Raw genomic sequence first — 22,269 nt, 5'->3', positions numbered from 1 at the left:
GCTAATTTTTGTATTTTTAGTAGAGACACGGTTTCACCATGTTGGTCAGGCTGGTTTCAAACTCCTGACCCTGTGATCCACCCACCTCAGCCTCCCAAAGTGCTGGGATTATAGGCATGAGCCACCATGCCTGGCTTGAACAAATAATTTTATATCTAATGTTTTTTATCACATTATATCTGAACCAGAAAAATAGTCACATTTAATCTGTAAACTTATATTAATGGGTACCTTTAAAGGAAAAAAAAATTTTTTTCTTTTTTGAGACAGGATCTAGCTCTGTCATCTAGGGTGGAGTGCAGTGGCACCATGTCTATGCACGGCAACCTCCACCTCCCAGCCTCACATGATCCTCTCCCCTCAGCCTGCCAAGTAACTGGGACTACAGGTGCTCTTCACACCCAGATAATTTTCGTATTTCTTGTAGAGACAGGGTTTCACCATGTTGCCCAGGCTGGAGGAAAAAAATTTTAATTAGCTCTAAAATCATTAGAGTCCATCAAATATACACAGTCAGGCCAGTCCATAAAAAGATAACTGGACTAGGAACAAAAAAGTCTCAATATCATTCCCAGCCACTGACTTGCTGTGTGTCCTTTGACAAGCTGCCACTCCTCTGGACCTTCATACAAGGCATATGGCGCTGTTTTAAGCTTCTATGGATAAAAGGAGTAAGATCTTTGCTTCTGCTCCATTGCTCAGCATTTTGTATTTGTGTTTGATAGTTTGTCATGTTGTTTTCGGTGAAGTCGGCTGACTTTTATTCTGTTGACCCAAAGGGATTTAGATACAAATCCAAATTGCAGTTCCGTCCACCGTTTTGAAATAACGTAAGCTCCATGAAGCAATAGACTTTTTATATTTTGCTCACTGCTTCATCTAGCACAACACTTAGTAACTGCTCGATAAATAATTCATGAATGAATAATTCGCTTTATTCTGTAATTATTAACTAAAATCTGTAGTTATTAACTTATTTTCTTTTCTTTTAAATGGCTTCTAAAGTGATTTCAGGAAATTCGTTATTTAAGTAAGCATTGTCAAGATATGTGACTTTATTGAGTGATGGCTGACATTCTTATCATGTTAGGGACCGATGTGTTTTACTGGGTCAATAGACACTTTAATATCAGGAGAGAGATGATGTCAAAAATGTGAGCTTTGTGAAGCTACTCAGATAATTTCATTTTCAGAACATCTTTTAGGTCAGTTTTTAGCATGTGCTTTTCCTTCCCCATGGGACTGTAAATAAGTAACCTGAACACACAATAGGGAAGAGAAGGAGTATTTACCTTTCCAAACAAAAAATGTTGACTTTTCAGACTGAGCAGTATGTTCTGAAATGAACTGTTTTATGCTTTAGATTACAAAGGGTACAATAGTATCTTGGTTTTGTCAATATATGTTTGTTATTTTTGAGACTTTTTTCATACAGCACATTATAGGAGTACAGATATTAATACCTCATTAAATTTCTTTTAAAAATTCTAGGTATCTAATATATATTGTCACACTTTACTAAGCCCCTGCAGTATTCTGAATATTTAAACCACTCAACAATGCTACCTCAGGAAACATCTTCACAACTATCTGCAGCTACCATTAATAATCATCTTTTCAGCTCCTGATGCTTTCAAAGCACTTAAAATAGAGATAAAGGTGCAGCCCATGTTAACACTCTACAAAATTATACCAGAGCAGAGAACCTTTGTAGAGCTGGGGGAGCTTAGCAATCTCCTGCGCATGTCTCCCGCCTCCTTGGAGGCCCGAATCCCCGCCAAACCATACCTGGAGCTACTGGAAGATTCAGGCTGCTGAAACCCAGAGCAGTGTCCTTTCCGCCCTACCCTATTGTCACAGCAGCAGCCTGAAATCTGGGGAACCCACAAAGCATCCTGGGGTTTAAAGGACTCTACCACCTACCTTTAACTAGTCTCACTTATGGTGGTGGTTGATGTGTAGTTGGGATCATCACCACCACATTTTTTTATTTGAGACAGAGTTTCCCTCTTGTTGCCCAGGCTGGAGTGCAATGTCACAATCTCAGCTCACCACAACCTCTGCCTCCTGGGTTCAAGCAGTTCTCCTCCTCAGCCTCCCGAATAGCTGGGATTACAGGCATATGCCACCATACCCAGCTAATTTTGTATTTGTAGTAGAGATGGGGTTTCTCCATGTTGATCAGGCTGGTCTTGAACTCCTGACCTCAGGTGATCCACCTACCTCAGCCTCCCAAAGTGCTGGGATTACAGGCATGAACCACTGTACTCAGCCTCACCACCACCTTTAATGGGAAGAATTTTGTAGCCTTCTGATGAGAAAACAAAGGAAGAGAGCATTAAAAAGTAATTCATGTGAAAAATAAATGTGTGAATTATTTTCTAAAACCAAGAGCATGATAGAATAACACAAATAATAAACCTGGTTCAAAGACTGACTTGGAACCACGCCTGTAATCCCAGCACTTTGGGAGGCCCAGGTGGGCAGATCACAAAGTCAGGAGATCGAGACCACCCTGGCTAACATGGTAAAATCCCATCTCTACTAAAAATAAAAATAAAAAAAATTAGCCTGTCGTGGTGGCACGCACCTTTAGACCCAGCTACTCAGGAGGCTGAGGCAGGAAACTCACTTGAGCCCGGGAGGCGGAGGTTTCAGTGAGCTGAGATCACACTACTGCACTCCAGCCTGGGTGACAGAGTAAGACTGTCTTAAAAAAAAAAAAAAAAAAATATATATATATATATACACACACACACACACACACACACATAAAAAGTGTTAAGTGCTTAAAATTCTGTAGGTAAAGGAAAACATAAACAGGAAACTTGGAGAAATAATTTCAACACATGATGAAGTATTGATTTCCTCATATGAAAGATATCTTTAAAAATTAGTAAATATCAATAGAAAATGGGCAAAAGACATAAACCAATTTACTGAAAGAATATGCAAATGGCCAAAAAACTTGAACAACTGTATATTATAATTCAAGCAAAATGAGATTTTAACCTCATACTAGTTACGAGAAAATATTAATAGATATGAGATGTAAAGCCCTATATAGAAACACTACTTGGCCAGGCATGGTGGCTCACACCTGTTATCTCAACACTTTGGGAGGCTAAGGCAGGAGATCATTGAGGCCAGGAGTTTGAGTCTAGCCTAGGCAGCATAGCAAAAACTTGTCTCTACAAAAACAATGTTTTTTTAATTACCCAGTTGTGGTGGCACACACTTGTAGTCCTAGCTATTAATACTTGGGAGGCTGAGGTGGGAGGATCCCTTGAGTCTAGGAGTTCGAGGCTGCAGTGAGCTATGATCACACTTGTACTCCAGCCTGGGCAATAGACAAGACCCTGCCTCTAAAACAAAAAACAAAACCCATGTTAGTTAATATCAATCACTTACTCTTTTCATTTTACAAAGTTCATATTTTTGTTCTAAATATACTATATGAAAAGTAAGAGCCCTGCTGTCCTTAGCAATGATGGACTTAGAAATGTAGTTCTCAAACTTTTGTGTTCATCAGAATTGTCAGGAGGGCTTTTTAAAACACAGTTTGCTGGGCCCCACCCCAGAGTTTATGATTCACTAAGTCTAGAGGGGGATCCAGTAATTAGCCTTTATTTTATTTATTTATTTATTTAGAGACAGGGTCTCACTCTGTTGCCCAGGCTGGAATGCAGTGGCATCATCACAGCTCACTGCAGCCTTGACCTCCTAGTCTCAAGCAATCTTCCCACCTCGGCCTCCCCAGTAGCTGGGGCCACAGGTGTGCACCACCATGCCTAGCAAATTTGTTTCTATTTTTGTAGAGATGGAGTCTCCCTGTGTTGCCCAGGTCTTGAACTCCTGGGCAGGATCATCCCACCTCAGTCTCTCAAAGCATTGGAATTACAGGTGTGAGCCACTGTGCTGGCCACTAATTAGCCTTTCTAACAAATTCTCTAGTGATTGCTGGTTTGGCTGCATCACATTTGGTCCAGGAACCATACTTTCAGTACTAACATCCTAGAATAAATTGAGTATTAGAAAATTATGGTTATCGTCTTTTAAAAGCATTGTCTTAGGGACAGAAGACAAATAGGAGACTAATCTAAAGTAATAGCAAAACACTTCAGGTCTTTTATTTAAATGCCTTTCTCCTAAATTTACATCAATAACCAATAACTTATTCCTAAGCAATTAATTGTGCTGCTCATAAAGTTAGATAGGGCTTATCTTCTAGACTTTTTGCATTTTCTTTTTTTTTTTGAGAGAGAGTCTTGTTCTGTCGCCCAGGCTGGAGTGCAGGCACGATCTCGGCTCACTGCAACCTCTGCCTCCTGAGTTCAAGCAGTTCTCTGTCTCAGCCTCCCGAGTAGCTGTGACTACAGGTGTGCACCACCATGCCTGGCTAATTTTTGTATTTTTAGTAGAGACGGGGTTTCACCCTCTTGGCCAGGCTGGTCTTGAACTCCTGACCTTGTGATCCACCCGCCCCAGCCTCCTAGAGTGCTGGGATTACAGGCATGAGCAACTGCACCAGGCCTACTTTTTGTATTTTCTAATATACCCATGCTTGACCTTTTTTTCATTTTGGTTCTACTAAGTGTCTCAGTCCTTTGAGGAACTGAAATGCTATATGTTAAATACAAGTGAGACCCATTCAGAGTCTTAGGTCTTCCTTTTACATTATTATTTATTTTTAAAAGGTTTACTTCAAAAACTTGGCAGGTAAATGTTTCAGTTTTCATTTAAAAGGTAGACTGGTAAATCATGAAAAGTTCATATATAAACTAGGATCATTAGTTTGAATCTGCATTCACCTAATAATCTTATACTCACTGCCTTTGTCTTAGATGTAGCAAGACAATTCTGAACATCCCTTGGGCTCTTAGGCATTTTAAACCACTTTAGGAATTTTTACAGAAAACCGTTTCTCTTGTTTATATTTCTCTATGGCTACAATTACAATATAGTCTAGCTTTTTCCCAGAAATGGTAGAAAATGTTTAAATCCTTTATCAGTTCCTTTACTTTGTCTAATATTAAACAGATTTTCCCAAATGCCAAGAAGAAATGGGTATTTGTTCCTCAAGAATTATATTAATTACTAGATAAACCTTAAAATAAAAACTTAGAAGCATCAGAAATATCTGATTTTCCCTATCCCAGGAAAACTATTTCATCAAGGTCAAATCTATTATAATTTTATATGCATACTTAGAATATAACTGAGAAGTTTGGTCACCATTTACGAGTTAGCAAGAAGCACTGATTAAGCATTTGCACAAAAGAGGACAGTGAGTTACTGTCCCCGGTAGGGTAGCAAAATTAACAAATGAATTAATTAACCCTTATTTACATCCTATTTTAAAGCCAAGATTTAAGTAAAGCTTTTGTCAAAGGTATGTAGCTGAACTTGGTTTACAAACTAAAAGTGCAAGAACTGTGAAAGCCAAATACTTGGTGGGCTGCCATCAGGGAAAACCTCTCCTTAATTAACTCTGGGGCTTGCAATGTAGATAAAAACATCATTGTGAGACATGCCAATTGTTCTTTCAAGATTTGGGTCTTAGCAGGTATTTGGGCATGTGTTGAATAACTGAAAGGACCAAGTTGCTAGTAACAGGGGAAGAGGGCCACATTCACGTGAGAACACTGGAATCCAGTAGTACCAGCTCTGGAACCAGATACACATCCAGTTATTTTATTTTATATTATTTTATTAATTTTAATTTTTTTTTTTTTTTTTTTGAGAAAAAGTCTCACTCTGTTGCCCAGGCTGGAGTGCCGTGGTGTGATCTCGGCTCACTGCTACCTCCGCCTCCCGGGTTCAAGCGATTCTCCTGCCTCAGCCTCCCAATTAGCTGGGACTACAGGCATGAGTCACCATGCCCAGCTAATTTTTGTAGTTTCAATAGAGACAGGGTTTTACCGTGTTGGCCAGACTGGTCTTGAACTCCTGACCTCAAGCAATCTGCCCACTTCAACCTCCCAAAGTGCTGGAATTGTGGCTTAGTTTAGCTGGGCACAGCTAAATTAATCCTATTAATCCTGTTTAATTCATTTTACTTTAGAATGCCTAGTGACCTGTATATGTCTATAAGTACACACATAGCACATAGCCTCACATGGAAGCATAACTATGCATGATATTGACTGATTTTCTATTCAAGCAAATTACAAATTGTTTGCTTATGTTTGTTTGCTTACACAATAACAAAAGAAAACTTCAACCTAAAACATTTAAATAACCAGAATTCAGTAACTACCCTCCTTAGCTAAGAGATTTAAGTAACCATCTTGGTTTCTTGGAAAAACCAATAATAGCTAGTGGCTGTATGGGATGCCTTGCATAGTAGCCATACGCAAAACCACACTCACATGCCTGATAACGTGCACTTATTTCTGAGCCCCACCCCATTCGTTGTGGGATCTGCAGAGTGGAAATCCGCCAAGGCTCTGCCCTGCTCTGCAGGCCTGTCCTTTTGCTTGTCAGAGATCCAACCAAACTGAAGCCTAAATTTCAATCCAAGTGAAATATCTGAGGCCATTGCCTGAGCCAAAAATAAAAATGCAGCAGGAGAAGAACCCCACATGAACACAGCAGAAGCATTTCAGTGACCTCAACTCAGGGCAGGGGCCTTTAGCAGTTTCCTGTGACCTCCCTGTGTGCAGCTAGACTCTGGAAGGGTGCAGACAAAGCCATTGGGCCTGTCTCTAATTGGTCTCACATCATCAGCATTCCAGAACAGGAAACTGTCTGCAGCCAGGAATTCTTGCTTCTTTGCCATAATATTTGAGAAGCAGACCTTTTCCCCCCTGCACATATTTAGTTCTGCTAGTTTGCAGCAGGTTCATTTTCCTGGTTTCAATAGCTATAATAAGAACATCATGTCTGGCCTGTCTCTTGGTGGTGGACTATTAGATTGCTAGGATATGAACTTCTTCCTCACTTGCTATGGGTCAGTAAGCTAATGTTTGGGTCAAAGACTGTTCATAAAATATATAGTCTCATTCTATGGTGCTTTTTTTTTTTTTTTTTGATGGAGTGTGTCTCTGTCACCCAGGCTGGAGTGCAGTGGTGGGATCTTGGCTCACTGCAACCTCTGCCTCCTGAGTTCAAGTGATTCTCCTGCCTCGGCCTCCTGAGTAGCTGGGATTACAGCCATGCATATGGTGCATTTATTAAAATTCAAAGTGAGTTATACTGCCCCAAGATGGGGAAGATGTTCTCCCGCTCCTATCTCAAAGAAGGGGACCAGTTCATCAGGGCACACATAAATAATTAGGAGTGCCCCAAGAGCATCCACAGAGGCTGAACTCCAGTCCTCCCTTCCTGGTCCCATGTCTTGTGGTGTAACCAGTGTTGACATATACCCAGTTAACTGCAGTGTAGCTGTCCCAATAGTTAAAACACAAACACACTTCCAGATAGTAATATATAATATATACACTATCCAGATGGTAATATATATATAATAGATACACTTCCAGATAGTAATATATATATAATATATATGTATATATTATATAAGTGGTTTCAACTATTTTAATCAAATGATGTGTTTAAGGTATGTATTTGTGCAAGTTAATGAATAAGTTCACTACACTAGACCTTAGTAGTTGGTCAGAATGTAAGCCAGCAAGTGACACTTGCAAATTCGGTGTGGGGTGCTATGTAAGTATAACTGGGTATTCTCTCTGTGATGCATTTTCTAGTAGATTAGGTCACTGGTTCTCAAAAGGGATGATTTTGTCCCCCAGAGTCATTTGGCAGTGTTTGGAGATACTGCTGGTTGTCACAACTGGAAGGAGGGGATGGCTTGGCTGCCAACATCTAGAGAGAGGCCAGGGATGCTGATCTGTGTTCTATGATGCACAAGATAGCCTTGCATCAAAGACTTATCACTCAAAATGTCAGTAGTGCCAAGGTTGAGATCCTTAGGTGTGAGAAAAAGTGAAGCAATTAATGTTTTCAAGAAAGAAATGGAAAAACCCATTGGATCACTTTGGTCAATAACAAATGTCTCCCTGCCGTTGCATTCTCCATGACACTGCAAAGGGAGGACGTCAGTCTTTGTTTTCTGTGATGTACAGCAACATCCAAAAACAGTGGAACTGCTTGACTGGACTGGATGACTCAGAAATGAAGACACCAGCTTTCATTTGATGTATCACACAGGAACACCAAAGGGACAGCTCTCTTTCATTACCTGTTGCAATTTTCAGCAGAGATGATTACTTTGGTAGATTTGCCTTATATGAAAGATGTGTTCCTGAAAAGTTGTATTTACTAAATCATATTTTAAATATAGTCAAGAAACTCAGTGAGCACTCAGGGGCCAATGAATCTTTTTAAAGTGAAAAAATAAAATCCTACTCTCAAAGAGAAACACACCCATATATTGCATTTTTTAATGTAAATATTTATTCTGAACTTTACATTTTTATTACAGGGCTCCATAAATTTTATGTAAGAGAACAATTTCCCTTTCTCCTTCCTTTTCCTTCCCTTATTCTTTTCCTTTAAAGAGAAAAGGGTAGGAGGGATTAACTATAGATTCTCTAAATTTGGAAAGGTAATTGATCACTCTATCCATACTACAGTTTAAAAGATACCTGCTGGGTTACAAATTGTTAGAAAATAGGACTTGGTTCTATTTTGAAATCATTAATTTTTTTTTATCTCATGCTTTTTTTTTTTCAGTTACTGACCTTTGGCTAGAAAGAGCAGGTGCACTCAGTTCTTCCCTCACCCCATGGGTGTTTGTTGCACCAGAAATATCCGATAAGACTCAATCTCTTCACTCACTGGAGCCTGGTATCAGCAGAGATAAGGGAGTGGTACTGAAGGAACCCAGGTTTTTCCTCCTTATCAATCACTGCCCTGGGGCAACATCCCTAGGTGTATAAATCACTGACTAACCCAGCAGGGGAAAGGGGGCAGGAAGGAGGAAATTTATTTGATAAAGCTACCATTAGTGTCACTTTAGTGATAGAAGGTTACAGAGGTGTGACCAGTGGGGACAAAGCCATTGCCACTAGGAAGGAGCTGGCCTGGATGAGAGAGGCTCTAGAAGACATGGGTCTGATCTTTATCCTCACTGGAAGGAGGAGGGGACTGGGAAGAGGAAGATGCTAGAGGTGACCCTGCCTTTTCCAGGATAGCACCTGTGTCAAGGAGACAGGTGCCAGAGTCACCTGTGAGGGGCACTGTCATACTCTTTGCATAGTCCTTCCACTTACAAGTATGTTTCTCATGTTAGTCTCACAGCAACCCAGTAAGCAGTATTTTACAAATGAGAAAACCAAAGCACCAAGAACTTAAGTAATAACTTGCCCAAGGTCACTCAGCTACAAAGAAGGGTTTGTGATTTGGCACAGGTGTCCTGATTGGAAGCCCTGTGTTTCCCTATGCGATGGCACCTTGCTCTCACTAGGATGGCCAGGTCTCAGCCCAGCAGCATGGCGCTCGGTAAGAACCTTGGCTGGGCTGCCAGGAACCCCAGGTTCCAGTCATGACTCTGTCTCCAACTCACTGCGTCCCCGGTAGGCAATCGCTAGCCCTCTTGGAGTCTCTGTTTTCTCATCTAGGCAAGGAGGAGGTTGACTGAGTTGTCCTCAGGTCTCCATAGTGACATGACAGGCAGTCTGAGGGGCACCCTGGCTGCCTCCTTGCAGTTTGCTAAGCACTTCCCACCGTGGCCAGGAACTGTGAAAACACTGTATCCATCATGTTACCCGAGCCCGAAGCACCCACCCTAGGAGGTGGGTGCTATGTAGTCTCCATCTAGCTGATAAGGACACTGAAGCGCAGAAAACTCAACGATGACTTGACTTGCTTCAGGTCATTGTCTGCTCAGACTGTCACACAGAATACCACAGACTGGGTGGCTTAGACAACAGAAATGTGCTGTCCCCAGTTTTGGAGGCTGAAAGTTTTAGATCAGGGTGCTAGCAGGGTTGGCTTCTGGTGAGGCCTCTCTCCCTGGCTTGCAGAGGGACCCCGTCGTCTCTGTGTGTCCTCACATGGTGCTGCCTCTGAGGCCTTTGGGGTCGGGAAGAACAAGCTCCCGTGCTCTTCTTCTAAGGACACTTACGCTCTTGGATCAAGGTCTTACCCTCATGACTTCATTTAATCTTTTTTTTTTTTTTTTTTTTGAGACAGGGTTTTGCTCTTGTTACCCAGGCTGAGTGCAGTGGCATGATCTCAGCTCACTGTAAACCTCTGCCTCCCAGGTTCAAGCGATTCTCCTGCCTCAGCCTCCCAAGTAGCTGGGATTACAGGCATGCATCACCACACTCTGCTAATTTTGTATTTTCGGTAGAGTCAGGGCTTCACCATGTTGGCCAGGCTGGTCTCAAACTCCTGACCCCAGCTGATCCGCCCACCTGAGCCTCCCAGAGTGCTGAGATTACAGGTGCGAGTCACCACACCCATCCACTTCATTTAATCTTGATTACCTCCTAAGCACAGTGTCTCCAAATATAGTCACATTGTGAGTAAGGGGTTCAACACATGAATAACAGGGAGACACGGTTCAGTTCATAGCAGTCACACAGCCAGGAATTGATGTGAAGCCCCCTGCCAGCTCGTCTCACCACCTCTTCATTTTACTTGGCCCAGAGAGCTGAGCTGGGAGTGGAGCTGCTGGGTGCAGGAAGTCCTGTCTTCCTGTAGGTATATGCGCTCTCTCTCTCTCTGTCTCTCTCTCTCTTCCCACCCCCTTACCCGCCCCCCGCACAGTAGCTCTCCATCCAAGTCACAGCCTCCTCTCCAAGGTATGAGGGTGGGTAGGAAGATCTTTCTTTCACTAAGCCCTCTGGGTCCTGAATGGAGCTGGGGGTAAGCCTGTCGCGACTGGAGTTAGTGCCCCCAAGACCATCCTGCACCCAGCACTGAAACTCAAGATGTTTCGGGAAAAGCACAAGAAGCCTGAGGCTGAGCCCTCAGGATGGGTTCCTTCACAGCCTTCTTGGAACCTAGTGCAGTTCTGGACCCTCCCTGAATGCTGCAGGCAGAACAAAATCACACAGGCACAATTCCCGGGCTCCCAGGACTTGGTACAAGTTGCCTATCCTTGTGGAAGGACGAAAACTCAGTCCACATCTGCAAACCACTCACTGGAGCAGCTGTATTTGAGCTTGTCAATTACTCATTATTAAAAGCTTTGTAGACCAAATTCAGTGGCTCATGCCTGTAATCCTAGCATTTTGGGAGGCCAAGGCAGGTGGATCACCTGAAGTCAGGAGTTCCAGACCAGCCTGGCCAATATGGCCAAACCCTGTCTCTACAAAAAATACGAAAAGTAGCCAGGTGTGGTGGTGGGTGCCTGTAGTCCCAACTGCTCGGGAGGCTGAGGTGGGAGGATCACTTGAGCCCAGGAGGCAGAGGGTACAGTGAGCTGAGAACACACCACTGCACTCCAGCCTGGGTGACAGGGGGAGACTCTGTCTCCAAAATAAATAAATAAATAAAAACTTTGTTGTAAAAATAAGTTATTCAGACTCTTGTGCAGGCTTCCACCAAGCCAAACAAACTAGGCACCCACCTGGAATGCTTCCTCTCTACAAATTACAGTATCTGTCATAGTGTTGGGAAAACGTTTTCTTCCCGCTCTCTCCTGCTTTAACGCTCATGCTCATGTTATGAAGGTAGACTTACAAAGGCGGGAGTTTTTTCCTAATTTTTCAAAAGTTCACAAGACTTAATAGACCACAGGATGTCATCCAGAAAATGACAGTGTGTCATTTTATCTTTTCAAACTGTCGAAAAAGGCAGCTAGTTAACAGAGAACCACTTAGCTCATGTTCGCTGATGTAGAAAGCTACCTTGCCACAGAAGTAATGCTGTGGCTGTCACTGGTGTGCCGAGCGTTTTCACGAGACACTTCCCCCTCATTTTCTGTCACTTCACCCTAGATTCACTGCCCACACTCCCTTCTCCATGGAGAGCTTCTGGTGCTCTGTCCATTGTCACTATAACCAGAATTGCTGGGTTACTGCTGACTCCTCCCCACTCATAAGCCCTAAGCTAGTTCAGATCAGAAAAGCAAAAATATTTTTCAAGTGAAATTCCACCTTGAGCATTTTGGAAAAGCAAACAGTTCATTTCAGTGAGTCATTTCTCTTCCCATTGGCAGGGTCGTCCAGAACAGTAGATTGTGCCGCCAGCTGCACCAGAGGCTATGGGGCTTCCCATTGGTGTCTTGCTGGCTTCGGTCTTGCTCATGATATCCATGGTTGACTTTTGCAGGTGTGAAAGCTGTGGGGCCGTTTTCCATTCTGAATGCAAAGAAAAGTCTGTCCCCTGCCCGAGGTGTGTTCGCCGAGAGCTGCAGAAGAAGCAGAAGTCTTTCTGGCAGAGACTGAACGTGGACGAGAGTCTAGAGGAGGCTTGCACCATGTTTGAGCTGTCCTACCAGAACACCTGACTCAGGCCGACACAAGGCCCGGGATTCACCGATCAACAATCCATCAGCCCCAGAGCGGCTTCCTAACTAGCCAGTTAGACCCCTTTGGAAGAAGAGTATGTCTCCTCTTCAGCTAGATACAGATATATATATTTATTTATATAAACACAAATACCTATACGTCCCATACTTATGCTCTGTGTACCTCATTGTCTAAAAGATCTGCAGAACATCTGTGGCTCAAGAAACTGCCAATAGCTGGATTACACTTAGCCAAGAATTTCAGCTGCTTGCTCCCAGACAAAACGTGGTATACACAATGCTTTATAGTTCCGACTTTTCTTTTTCTGTCTCTCGGGACATTTTATTATCCGAGACGCAAGAAGCAGCATTTCCTGCAGAAAACGGCGCTTTAGGTTATTTTTGTGCTATTTATTTTTAGCCTCCACAGAGGTTGTGGTAACTGAGGCAAGCACCCATCATCATCTGTTTCATAAGAAAACCTTCAAAACACAAGAGACTCCTGGGTCCTTCCAGGACCTAGTGTCCCCGGCTCTCCCGCCTCAGTTCCTCCCATGGAGGCGGGAATCACCCAGGCAGAGCCGAATGGCTGAAACAGGAGCCAAGCTCCCTCTGACAGAAAGCATACACCCCTGATTTATGAGGAGAGCTGTTTCTGGTTTTGAAGTTAATCTCAGAAGTTTTTTTTCCTGAGAAAAGAAGAAACCTCTGCGACCAATAACTGCGTGTTGTCGGTCTGTTTCCTGGTACGAGTCCCAACACCCGCCTAACGACGTGACGCTCCACCGTGTTTTCCAGGCTGTCCACATGGCTTTCTTAAAAATGGTTTTCAGCGGGTGCCCATAGGTGATATTTATGATGTTCTTCATGATGCTGGCCGGAGGAAATGTCCTGGGATTGTTGTTAAACGCATCAGGGTATAGACTGGTAGATAAGGGTATGTGGTATGTTATATGGTAGTATATTCAAAGAGAGGGTCGTTTTCATTTCTTTTCTCAGAATCCTGCGTAGGCACTGCCTACCTATTCATTTTAAATGCTTTATGTCTCATTGTTCTTCCTGCACTTTCATTTCGACCTTTGTCAATGTAACCATTCTTGCTTTCTCATTTTTTTTTTTTGTTAAAAAATCAGAGTAGGCTGGGCGCAGTGGCCTGTAATCCCAGCACCTTGGGTGGCCTAGGTGGGTAGATCACCTGAAGTCAGGAGTTCTTGACTAGCCTGGCCAACATGGTGAAACCCCATCTCTACTAAAAATACAAAATAATATTAGCCAGGTGTGGTGGCAGGTGCCTGTAATCCCAGCTACTCAGGAGACAGGAGAATCACTTGAACCCAGGAGAGGGAGGTTGCAGTGAGCTGAGATCACACCATGCACTCTAGCCTGGGCAACAAGATTGAAACTCCATCTCAAAAAAAAAATCAGAGTAATGTGGAACTTCAACTTTGGACTATTAAGAAAATACCAAACTTAACAAGTGTAATTAATGAATTAGATCTAATATTATTTAAATAAATATATATACATATATATATAATTGCTACCTTGAAGTGAAACAGAGTGCTAAAATAAATCATAGGAGTCAGAAAGAGAACTGCTTTGCTATTCGGCAGGTAGTGTTCCCCGCTGCAGTGCCCTTTGAAGAGCGTGTGGCAGTCACTGTGACCAAAACGGCAGGTAGGACAGCCATGGGACCCTGGCAGCTCCCATTCTTTCACCTTCACTCTCTCTAGAGCAGGAAAATACGTTTATAATAAAACAGTTCTCAGTAGACTTTATGAGAAGAGTCTATATCTTTCGCACTGAGGGATGCCTTCTATGCCTTTCATGGTTTAGTAGTTTTGCAGCTATTAGGATTAGTGGCGCACAAAATACTTGGTACATTCAACCGCATTGCTCCTTTCCCCACACTCCTCTCCCCTGAGAACCCAACTTACAATACTTCGTCCATCTAGAGATGTGACATTTCAGACTGACTTTGGTGCAGTTAGATGTAAGCATTTTCCCTCTCAACCGCGCCAGTTCCTTTGGCCCCAGACCACACATTTCACCTTAACAGCTCAGCACCATGCATGCATTTATTTTCTGACTATACAGTAGCCACAACCAAGGCTTGAAAACTTGTTAAAAGGCCAGGGCCCTATTCATGAGACGCCTCACGGTGCCTTTTACCCTTACAAAAGCAGGTTGACTTTTCCCCCACTCTACTTAAAGAGAATGTTGGACACAAAAGAAAAAGGGTGGAAAATCTCAGACACTTGGCAAACAGGCAAACAAATTTGATCATCTCCTTTCCTCCTCCCCTTGGTAAAATACAGTATTTATATTTTCCAGCCTCAGAGAAGATAGCAGAACATGATCTTTCACAAGAGAATTATAGACCTGCTTATTATAAAACAGATGTGCTCCCATGGCAAAGTGCCTTCTCCCTCCGCCCCCAGCTCCCTGTCACTGTAGCTTACTTTTGCCTTCACTGTAATTAATGTATCCGTGATTCCAACTGTCAGCCAGGCCATTCCCAGCACACTGCTTTTGGAGACCTGAAGTGCGGGGCCATCTCCTCCCCTTCTAACATGTTTGTCCTACGAACAGAATTTCCTCTCCCAACTCACAGGCACCCAGGGTCTACCTGCTGAGAGTCAAGGGTGAAATTCTGGATCCCTGATCCAAACATCTTTTTTTTCACCATATTTAGAGGGCCCTGCTAAATAAAAGCAGTCCCTGTGAACTCCTAAGGAAGACTTTCCACCCACATCATTTTCTGCTTATTTTCAAAAGGAAAACAAAAATCAATGTGTTATCACCATCAGCTACCCAGAGCTGGATCCATGGCCAGCTGCTTCGGATTCCTCTCCGTTTCGTAAAACCCTGACAGCTTGGTCGGTGCCGGCCGCAGGCCTATGACATTCTCTGCCACCACCACCAAAATCTGATGGGTCAGAGTGGAGCCAGCTTGGGAGTTGGGTCTGCCATGAAAATTCAGAATTGCTGTTTTCAGCCCAGAGTGTCTTGGTACACATGAACGCCCCTTCTGTTTTCAACTCTTAACAAATTACTTGGTGCACTCTTAGGTAATGGTTCCACTGCTTAGAAACTGTCGAAACAAAAGCAAATCTGTGGATTACCACCTCTTTCAGACCAAACTAATACCTGCTTTTCCTCGTGTTCCATTTTTCATCCCATCTTAAATATCTTGCACATAAAACATATGAAAAAAATGGCCAATTAATCTCCTGGAGCTGGCAACTGACTCCGGGGAACAGCTTTTTGCTGAAAGGCCCATTCCCTGGTGTATCACTTGAGGAAATCCTCCTAAAAGTGCCAGAAACTCATGTGTGAGATCGTCCAACCCTGGTGAAATGTTGGCATCTAACCCCGCAGTAAAGCAGCCAGTTCCGAAAATAGACCTCATTTTGCACCACTGCAGGAAGGCCGCAAAGTACTTAAAAAGCAGTCAACTGGAATGGGAGTAGTGTTCTTTCCAGGGCCGCTTTTTCCAAAGCTAAAAGCCTCTTTATATGAAAACCATGTAAACTCTGAGCGGCCCCCTTTGCCTCCCTGCCTTTTGTAGGGACTACATCATAGTCATTTGAACGTCTGTAGTGCTAAAGGGTCATCTAGTTAGGAGCTTTAACATTGCATTCGCTGAGAGGGTCATCACTTTTTGATTCTTCTAGAGTAGTCCTCCACCAAGAAGGGAATACGTCTAATACTTGGGATCTGTGGTTTGCAACACAGTGGTATCCCTCAGACTCCTGAAAAGGGACTGTGCCGTGACTTACTTCCAGTTGCAGTGAGATCCGAGGTGTTTACATCACCCTAGGTGCCGAATGCAGCCTTTGCTAAGCTAGAGTACGTCCTTTGATGGAGGCTGGCCTCTGTTTTTGTCTCTGTGTGTCTGTCGTGTGTACACACTGAACATGGACTATTTTCTGTGCCTCCTCAAAGAGGCTTGGCTTCCAAACCTGGAAGTTTGTTCTCTACCCATTGGCCAAAAAGGCCGTCCATAAATTCATATATCCAGGTGGGACTAGCACGATGCCAGGCACACTGAACACTTTCTGCAGAGGGGCTTGATCAGAGGAAGTAAGCTCCTCCTGTAGCGTCAAGCCAATGCTGTCGCTCATGTTTTTGTGCAGAATTATTCATCTCCATTGATCTGACACACTCTCTTGAAATCACTAGATTATGAAGCAAATGTTCACCTCCTGATTCCAGTACTTCCTGGTTTCAACACAAGGTTATTTTATTTTTTTACTCTCCCTAGTAAATAGAGATGTGTATAATTTTTGCCCATTTGATTTCTTGAGTTTTCTGCCCCGCTTCTTTTCTTACTCTGAAATAACATGAAAATACGGAGACACTGGAGCAACACTGAGAGCCCCTCCCTCCTGGATGAACTGAATCTATAGCTGCACTCTCCAGTCTCCCTTGCCTCCGAGTCACTTGTTAGGATGGGCATTAGGCGCTTCATATGTTGCACACCCCGTGTGACTCTTCCGACCCTGAGTCAAGTAGAACTAACTGCTCAAGGTCGAATCCAGTGACCGGTGAATAAGCTCTACTCAGTTAATGTAAATAGACCAGTGTTGATTTCTACCATGTGGAATGGTGTTTCGACAATTAAATTTAGCACCCAGCAGTCTCCTTATTGGTAAACGATTCTGATTTCATTGGGCTCAAAAATCTCTGACTCAAGGGTCTTTCCTTAGTGTATTTTAATGGGTGCATGGCTGAGGTAAAATCCAATTCATTGTTAAACTCTAGGTAAAATGGTATGGGATACCCTCTTAAGCATGCCAGTGGTTGTCAGTTTTATTTAAAGTAGGTTCCAGTCGGCCAGGCTTTGGTGGCTCATGCCTGTAATCCCAGCACTTTGGGAGACTGAGAAGGGCAGATCACTTGAGGTCAGGAGTTTGAGACCAGCCTGACAAACATGGCAAAAACACAGAAATTAGGCCGACTGTGGTGCCTCACACATGTAATCTCAGCACTTTGGGAGGCCAAGGTAGGTGGATCACTTGAAGTCAGGAGTTTGAGACCAGCCTGGCCAACATGGTGAAACCCCATCTCTACTAAAAATATAAAAATTAGCCAGGTGTTGTGGTGCATGCCTGTAATCCCAGCTACTTGGGAGACTGAGGCAGGAGAATCACTTGAACCCAGGAGGTGGAGTTTTCAGTGAGCCGAGATCGCACCACTGCACTCCAGCCTGAGCAACAGAGCAAGACTCCTTCTCAGGAAAAAAAAAAATGTAGGTTCCAAATGATCATGTTATGTGACTTTGTCCTGGTAAAGGGCTGCTGATGTGATGGAAGTCATTGCTAGACTCAATTGAGACAACTGCTATTTTGCTTTGGATTCTCCTTGTGAAAAGAGAAGCCACTAGCCGCTCGTCTTGTTAGAAAGTTCTTGAATGAAGCCAGTTGTTGCCCTGGGTAGAAGATTCAGGCACTTACAGCAACTCATAGCAACTTCTAACTCTTAGGAGAGCTCCCTCCTATTGGCTGTGAAGCTGCAAACCAGCCTCTTTCTTTTCCCCGAATCTCCCTTGCCCCTAGTTCTGAGCCCAGCCCAGAGGCTCAGCTAATAAACCAGCTAGTGGACAACTGGGGCCTGTGGCTCCTTCTCCATGTTGGCCTTCCCTTGTGTCTCTTGTCCCTGTAGGAGTGCCTTATAGTCCTGTCTCCTGCTTCTAGTCTAGTCTATCTGAACCACCTGAAGCCTGCAGGACCTTTCAACTAAATCTGCATCCCTCTGCTTCTTCCCTGCTGGCTACTCTTCATATAGATGCGCTTGGAGCCTGTGCATTCCATGACGCATGTCGGACTTTTCACCTTGTTCAACCCGGTGTGCCTTAACCTCAGGAGTAAAAGGAATCAGGTTGGAGACACGTGGTTAAAGTAGAATGGTGCAAACATTGGCTTCTTAGTGCCATTAGCAGTTTTACCAGGAAATGCAAAAGATGCAACCACATAGTGTTTTCCCTTTGTTTTATGCTGCTCTTAAATCCCTCTTCTTGTTTGTTAGCTTTCATTAACCAAACTCAGGGGAATGTCACGATGTCACCAAGGCCAATGGGTAGAGAAATAAAATCCAGCCATCCAGAATTGAATCTGTAAAGTCAGTGAACTTAGCCTTTTTAGGTTCAAAATTACACAAACACAAGGATTTTCTTACCCTTCACCTTTCAAAAGTTTTCTTTTTATTTTGCCACCTGTTTTCCAAATAAGAAGTGGGAAGCCTTTTAGATAAATTGTGATAAAAATGTCTCTTTGTGTGATGTGCACAGTCCACTGAGCTATCAAATTAGGCTTTGGCTGCTGGAGGCCTAGGTTCTAGCTTTGGCCACCTATCAGAATCTTACTGTTACACTGGGCACGGTGGCATGTGCCTACAGTCCCAACTATTTGGGAGGCTGAGGTGGGCAGATTGCTTAAGCCCAAGAGCCTAGGCAATATGGTGAAACCCATCTCAAAAAACAAAGAAAAAAAGAAGTTGAGTCTTACTGTGAATAGCTTCTAGCCTACCCTAGAAAATATATATTTTAAATCTGTTTCTTAGGAATAGTAGCTAAAAGAAGGAATCATCACAGGAGGGAAAGTGGCTGGCCAAGTAGCTCACGCCTGTAATCCCAGCACTTTGGGAGGCCAAGATGGGAGGATCACTGGAGCCCAAAGGTTCAAGGGGCCAGTCTGGACAAGATGGCAAGATCCCCATCTCTTAAAAAAATAATATTTTTTTTTTACGGAGAGAAAATGCTTAGGCTGCAAATGGAGAGTATGGAACATGGTGATGTAAAAAACTTCTGCACAACTTGTTCTCTAGCTCCTGGGTCAGATCTATGCCATTTTTTCTTATTTCTGCTCACACACGACAGAAATGTCTAAAATTTTGGGTCTGGGCTGTTATGTCACTTGCGTTAAGTTATTTGTAGTATCTACTGTGCTAACTTATATATGTGTTCTTTCTGTTTTGGGGATTTTATTACCTTTTGTTTCGGCATAACTTATCTCTATTTTTGTTTACATTATTTTAAAAATATCAGTAACTGTAATAATATAAAATTGAAATTGTATTGTTGACAATACCTCTAGTTTTTAAGGCCATCTGTCACATAATTTAAGTGCACCAGTTCCTAATGTATAAAGTTCTCTCTCTCAATAAACAATGCAGAAAGTACTTTCCTTTCTCATAATGACTCCATTAAAATACTGTTCTTGAGGGGCTGGTGAAAGCCTAAAATGAGCTCTATGTATTAATTCAAAGTCAAGATTTGAGCTTTACTGAAAATGAGCCATAGCTGGGCGCGGTGGCTCACGCCTATAATCCCAGCACTTTGGGAGGCCGAGGCAGGCACATCATGAGGGCAAGAGATCAAGACTATTCTGGCTAACATTGGCGAAACCCAGTCTCTGCTAAAAGTACAAAAATTAGCTGGGAGTGGTGGTGGGCACCTGTAATTCCAGCTACTTGCAGGATGCTGAGGCAGGGAGAATTGCTTGAACCTGGGAGGCGAAAGCTGCGGTGAGCCAAGATTGTACCACTGCACTCCAGCCTGGTGACAGAGCAAGACTCCATCTCAAAAAAAAAAAGAGGAAAAAAAATGAGCCACTAGGATTTTAAATTATCTCTTAATATCTTACAGATAAACTTTTTAAAAAAATCATCAACCTACAATATTCTCATCAGCCCTTCCCATGCTTATGAAAAATGTAGTATAACTTTTAAAAAGATGCAGATGTCATGTCATGGGCCTTATTTGCTGAATCTAAGCATGATTATTTTCAGTTCCAAGACAAAGCTGCCAAAGTTCATGCATGGATGTTCTCCCACCAAAGCTTCTCCCCAAGCCTTCCAGCCCTGGTTCCATTTCACCGTTCACATACTCTCCAAATTAGATGGCCAAGTGCCAGGCGGCCAGCTAGGCAAAAGAGCCAGTCCTTCCTTCAGGGACCATATTTTGGGAGCAAAAAGGAGCAAGGAGTGGAGAGTAAAGAGAAACTGTTCCTCCTCGAGACAGCAGCTCTCTGGGAGTTAAGAAATGATCGGAAATATCTGTACAGCCCCATGCCTGGCTGGCCCTCACACACTCAAAAGGCCAAGGTGCAACAACTATCCACTTGGAACCTTTAGAAGGTTCCACTTAAACTCACTTTCCCAAAGGAAGTCATCGAAAAGAGACTAGAAAAGGTGCTTCTGGTAAAACATTTACCAAGATGAACCCTGAGCCTTACACCCTAAGACACACCTAAACAAGTTTATGCCCAGCTCCTCCCACTCCACCCTCAGGAAATCAGCCTGGGTTCACACCCACTCTGTCCAAGAGGTAACTGGACTTCATCCTCACACAAAACCTGCCACAGTCCACGATGAAGAGAAACGGGTTAATGTTTCACTGAACCAAACTAGACATACGATGTAGTCAGAGCCTGGATTCATAATCAGATGAATCACACAGGACAGGTTAGCTTTCCCCCAGTTGCAGGAAACTGGTGAGGCTGGATAACTCCAGGAAGTTTTGACATCAAAGAGAAGATAGGCAAAAATGTCAGAACCTTGGAAAGAGACACTGTTTCGTTCATCTCTTATCCTCAGGAGACGAGGATAAGAGATGATTGAATCTCCCTTAATTGTTTCCTATGTCCTGTCCTTTGATGATGGCTCAAGATGATGGTTTAAATCCGTGGTTCCTGCATTTGAAACACAAAAATGAAAGCAAAATCTCAGGGCCTCATCACAGACAATTGACTCAGAATCTCTCCGGATGGCGCTTGAGTATTCGTATTTTTTTAAAGCTCCCTAGGTGACCCAATGCTTTCTGGAAGTAAAGAACCACTAGTTTAAATGAAGCAGGTTGCCTTGAAATAAACATTTGCTTGCCATATTGATAGTCCACAGTGAGAACAGTGGCAAGAGGAATTGGAGGGATGAACGGCCATAGCTGCCCTGAAGTTAACATCTGTTGCTTGCTTCTCTTCTTCCCAAAAGACACAGAACATCATTTTAGAACTTGCTCCTCATGGATTGTAATTGTTTTCATATAAATAATACCTTTACACCCCCTCTATTTTCTTCCAGGGTGTGATTAGCATATATTTATCAGTGTATCTCATTGCCAGAGAGCATTAGTGAATACAAGTTTCCAGGTCACAGCTGCTGGCATAAGCTGGTCAAAAAGGAAGCTCTGTGTACTCCCATTCATTTTTCCATTCCTCCCAGTTATCCTGTGATTGGTCCTCAAATGCATGTGAGAGTCCACTCCCAGTTCAGGCCCATCCAATGAATGCAAACCTCACCACTCTGGATGGTGTTTTTTTTTTTTTTTTTTCCCAAGTCTCAGGTCAGTGGCCTAGTTTTTTTTAAATAGAAAATCACACTGGGCGCGGTGGCTTGTGCCTGTAATCCTCGCACTTTGGAAGGCCAAGGTAGGTGGATGACCTGAGGTCAGGAGTTCAAGACCAGCCTAGCCAACATGGTGATACCCATCTCTACAAAAAATACAAAAATTACCCAGCTGTGGTGATGCATGCCTGTAATCCCAGCTACTTGGGAGGCTGAGGCAGGAGAATAGCTTGAACCCAGGAAGCGGAGGCTGCAGTGAGCCAAGATCGTGCCATTGCACTCCATCCTGGGCAACAAGAGCAAAACTCCATCTCAAAAAAATTAATTTGTTAAATAAAACAAAATAGAAAATTACTAGGTGCTTCTCGCCCAGAAAGGCCTAGGAAATTCAGGAAATCTTGAGCTAAGTCCAGATTCAGCTTGCTTCCATAGAAGAACTAAGCTTTTTTTCTTTTTTTTGAGCTCTGTCACCCATACTGGAGTGCAATGGCATGATCTCA

At 43.2% G+C, this 22,269-nt stretch overlaps 1 protein-coding gene across 6 annotated transcripts in view; it reads left to right on the top strand.

Moving 5' to 3' along the window:
- Positions 1–22,269, top strand: part of PLEKHM3 (pleckstrin homology domain containing M3) — a 242,470-nt gene that overhangs the window by 193,818 nt on the left and 26,383 nt on the right. For 3 of the 6 annotated variants that reach the window (XM_035305489.3, XM_002749710.6, XM_054257847.2), the window contains one exon: positions 12,247–13,687. The exons of 2 other annotated variants lie outside the window; for them this stretch is intronic. In XM_035305489.3, coding sequence (XP_035161380.3) covers positions 12,247–12,252 — 6 coding nt within the window. In that variant the 3' untranslated portion in view covers positions 12,253–13,687. Of the gene's footprint in view, positions 1–12,246; positions 13,688–22,269 lie in introns of those variants that run through there. One more of the 6 variants, XM_054257849.2, reaches the window with a different exon arrangement.

Source organism: Callithrix jacchus, chromosome 6 (assembly GCF_049354715.1).
Source record: "Callithrix jacchus isolate 240 chromosome 6, calJac240_pri, whole genome shotgun sequence".
NCBI classification, from domain to species: Eukaryota; Metazoa; Chordata; class Mammalia; order Primates; family Cebidae; genus Callithrix; species Callithrix jacchus.
Note: the sequence above shows the minus strand (reverse complement) of the source record. Positions and strands in the feature narration are given on the sequence as shown.